This window comes from Sphaeroforma arctica (assembly GCF_001186125.1).
Source record: "Sphaeroforma arctica JP610 unplaced genomic scaffold supercont1.1, whole genome shotgun sequence".
Classification (NCBI taxonomy): domain Eukaryota; class Ichthyosporea; order Ichthyophonida; genus Sphaeroforma; species Sphaeroforma arctica.
Window position 1 is genome coordinate 154049 of NW_014040557.1, and position 3797 is coordinate 157845.

Genomic DNA, 3797 nt, shown 5'->3' on the forward strand with positions numbered 1-3797 from the left:
TATATATATATATATATATATATATATATATATATATATATATATATATATATATATATATATATATATATATATATATATATATATATATATATATATATGTGTGTGTGTGTGTGTGTGTGTGTGTGTGAGTGAGCGTTTGTGTGTTAATATTAAAGTCTTCTAAATGAGACTTAATCTTATTTGTATAACACATAAAACAAAGAAACATATATATTTTCATAAGCATGTCAATGTTAATATCTATAGCAAGTATGCAAGCAGTATATGATCATTCCGGTACAGTTAAAAATATCGACAGTCCTGGATGGATATGAGCAATAGCAGCGATTTTGTGTACCTCCAGGATGGCTGAGGCATGATCGCATTCCTTGCGAAGATTGCATGGAAAAGGGTGTCTCATATTTGCTTATTGGCCATGCAACATGCGCTGATTAGCCAGGAAGTGTGTCTCGTGTATATTTTAATAATAGAACGACTAGCGATGCTGCGATAGTGGAACGACGTAGACCTTTCACATTTCACAATCGTGCAAATCTATATCTCGATCTACCGGCTAATGAAAAGCGTATCGCTTTTGGAGCGCTTCGATTGGGTTGTTTCTTTTGAAAGAATATGTCCATTGAAAAATATCTAGTAGAGAGAGTCTAATAAAAAATAATATTAAATTCATAAATACTTTATTTCAGTTGTTGAATAAATAATTTGTCCGTAACATACTTTATTATTTTAACCAATGGAAACTCTTGATTATGAATAGGAGATATACGTGATTTACCCATTGACCATTCCGTCCATTCGGGTAATCACTAATTGGGTTAGAACTTAGATCTGACATCCTGAGGGCTGAGAGGCTGGCCGATGGCCGCTTGTGTCTGCCTCTGTGACCCTGATTCTGAGACTCTACTCTAGTAGTCTAGTAGTAGAGACCTCAGGCTGAAACTTGAACAATGGCTGAAGTTCTGAACCTCTCGGCGGCTCTTAAGTCTCAACTCTCAACTCTCAACTCTCAATGCCCAAGTTCAACCCAGCCGCCAGCGACGACTTTATTTTTAAAAAACTAAAAAGGGCATTGTTCATGTTTACAATAGGTCTCTCTTTGGGCATGATAAAGCACGGCTATGGAGCCGCGGAGACCAAAAACGTTTCTTTTTAGAGGGTAGCAAAGAACTCACCTTTTCTCCCTCACTTTCACTCCACACACACACATAAATACGCACTGTTGCAGTCACTCACGGGACGGACCCACAAAGTAAGCTCTATTTTTTGATACAAAATTACATTTAGGATCCCTCGGAGGCCTCTTTGGGGCCTACAAATGGGGGAAAGCGTTCCAGACAGATTTCAAGTTCAATAAAAGAAATAGGGACTACAGCTACGCTTTCGGTGATAAATAAAATATTTTCTGCCTGAAGTGAGGGGTCTTGAGACTCTGATCTCAACTCTCACCGGGTTCGGGAGACTCTCTCCTTTCTCTCTAGTAGACTATGGATTCTGGACTTTGGAGTCTGGACTTTGGAGTCTGGACTTTGGAGTCTGGACTTTGAAGTCTGGACTCTAGAGAGAGTCTGGACTTTGGAGTCTGGACCGGGACGTCCATTCAGAATTTCGTACTTTGACTAACAAACAAAGCCATTTTTAGGACTACATATATAGAACAAACCAATTCTATATATAAAAAACATGGACAAATACCAAATGGTCTGGGTCAATTTGCACCAGGAGGTTCGTATCCACAAATTGGACACCAGTCCACAGTAAACTAAACCTGGAGTCCCGGACTTTTTTTTTTCATACTGTCCAGACTCCAGAGCAGTTGCTCACTTTTGATTCACTGTTTTATTTGTAATTCAATGGAAATTGAAAACCGTAGCAAAATATAGTGATATGACGGATATTTTTAGTATACTTCTCAATTTCAACTAGTTAAAAAGGATTTTTGATTGTTTGCTACGTATGATAAGAAAGAATAATGGATTCATATAACAATTCCATTGGATATTAGTTTGAAACGTGTCTCGCGAGTTGCGACAATCGAGTAAATATTTTAGAAACCAATATAAATAGAAGATAAAAAGCCAAAGAGGGCTCCTGAGGACGACCTCGGTGAGCGCCAATTAAAAAAGTGCTCGATTTTATCCATATATATACATATATAGACTGTATACTCAATATAGTATATATATATATATAGTCTTAGAGAGAGAGAGAGAGAGTATGAGACTATGAGTATTAATAAAAAAAATTGAGAGTGTGTAGATTGTAGAATTGTGTCGAGTGTAAATAGACTGCAGAGCAGGGCTCATAAGTAACGTAACCCATACATGTAAAACGTAGATACGTAATAAACTTACGCCTATGAGCGCCATAGTGTGCATATAGACGTAAGGCTCATCGAGTAAACGTACTACGTTTTTCACGTTTACGAAATGATTTTAAAAACGTAATTACGCTAAAACCTGCTGAGTGAGTGTAGAGTTTGGAACTGTAGACTGTAGCCTGTAGACTGTAGACTATCGACTATTGTAGTGATTAAAAAAGCCCTACTGTCCTACTACCATTTTAAAAAAGCAGACACCAGGTCAGTTGTTATTTAAATCTGGTGCAATTACAGTATTACATTATTGCTAGATTATCCAATGTGTATTTATCTGAGATTGGTAGTCGATTTTCGGTCCTGCTTCTGTGACAAGAGTAGAGAGCAGATGCTTTGTGTTTGTATTTTTTCTGGAAACAATCCCAGAAGAGTGAGAAGACTCGAAGAGGGACTTTTATTTAGAATTGCATCACATGAGACAAAATCCCTCCGCCTCCATTCTGCTTCTCATCCAGGTCCAGGCCCAGGGTGCTCAGGCCCCAGGGGGCAAGCCCGCCAGTCAGCCAGCCAGGCGAGCCAGCTGCCAGCCTTTTTTTTTTAAAGTAATAAAAAAAAGCACAGCTGCTTGGACAGTTGAACTTGCAGTCTTGCACCCACCACAAGGCCCAAGAGTCCACAAGACTGAAAATACAGCACCCTGGCCTTGCGCCTGGCTCTCAGTCTCGGGCTCTTGGCTCTTAGAGTCCCAGGCTCTCTCATCAGTCTCTCAACTCTGCTCTCAAGTCGCAAGTCTCTTATCGCGACCCTTTCTCTGGATAGAGGGAAGAGTCTCTGCTAAATTTACGATCGGAGGAAACCTCATTTCTGCTCGTAAAGTCGCAACCCTAATCCTAAATCTAGGGGGCCGTGCTCTCTTGTCAAGACTCAGGACTCACAACAAGAGTGAAGAGAGTCTCAGAGACTTAGACACTCAAATTCTCAATCTCAATTCTCAGCTCACTGAGCTTAGCTCACAGCCCAGAAGTGTTTAAAACTGCATAGCGGATTGGAAGAAAAGAACTTCTGGTAGAATATATTTGTCTACCTCTGGGCAGACTCGGCAGAGTAGTAAAAATAAAACTTTAAAAAACCCCCATAACAAAAAAAACAGTCAGCCAACCGCCATTCGCTAAACGGGAAACGCCAGGGCCCACTTGGCCAGGGCTCCCCCCCCCACTCCCCAGTCCCTACTGCTTTACTAAAACCAGATGCTGGGACTTTCGAACTTCGATCGATGGCACAGCCGCATCGAAAATTTACTTTATAGCGTCTTGCCTTTTCTGAGGCTGCAGCTGGCAGGACTATTGGCTTTTACACAGGACAATGGACAATTTTCTTTTCTGATCCCCAGGCCCAGCCCCCAACAACAGTACAACACGAGTCACAAGGCAAATGAGGCAACATTCGAAACTCTACACGCAAATATATTATAAATATATAT

General features: G+C 40.2%; 1 protein-coding gene across 1 annotated transcript in view; it reads right to left on the reverse strand.

Annotated features, from left to right (window-relative positions):
* SARC_00018 (hypothetical protein) overlaps positions 1–403 on the reverse strand; it is a gene marked incomplete at both ends in the record, with an annotated part of 7108 nt that extends 6705 nt beyond the window's left edge. The window contains one exon of the mRNA XM_014306311.1: positions 341–403. Within this exon, the coding sequence (XP_014161786.1) occupies positions 341–403 (63 nt within the window). The remainder of the gene's footprint in view (positions 1–340) is intronic.
* Positions 404–3797: the final 3394 nt, after the last annotated feature.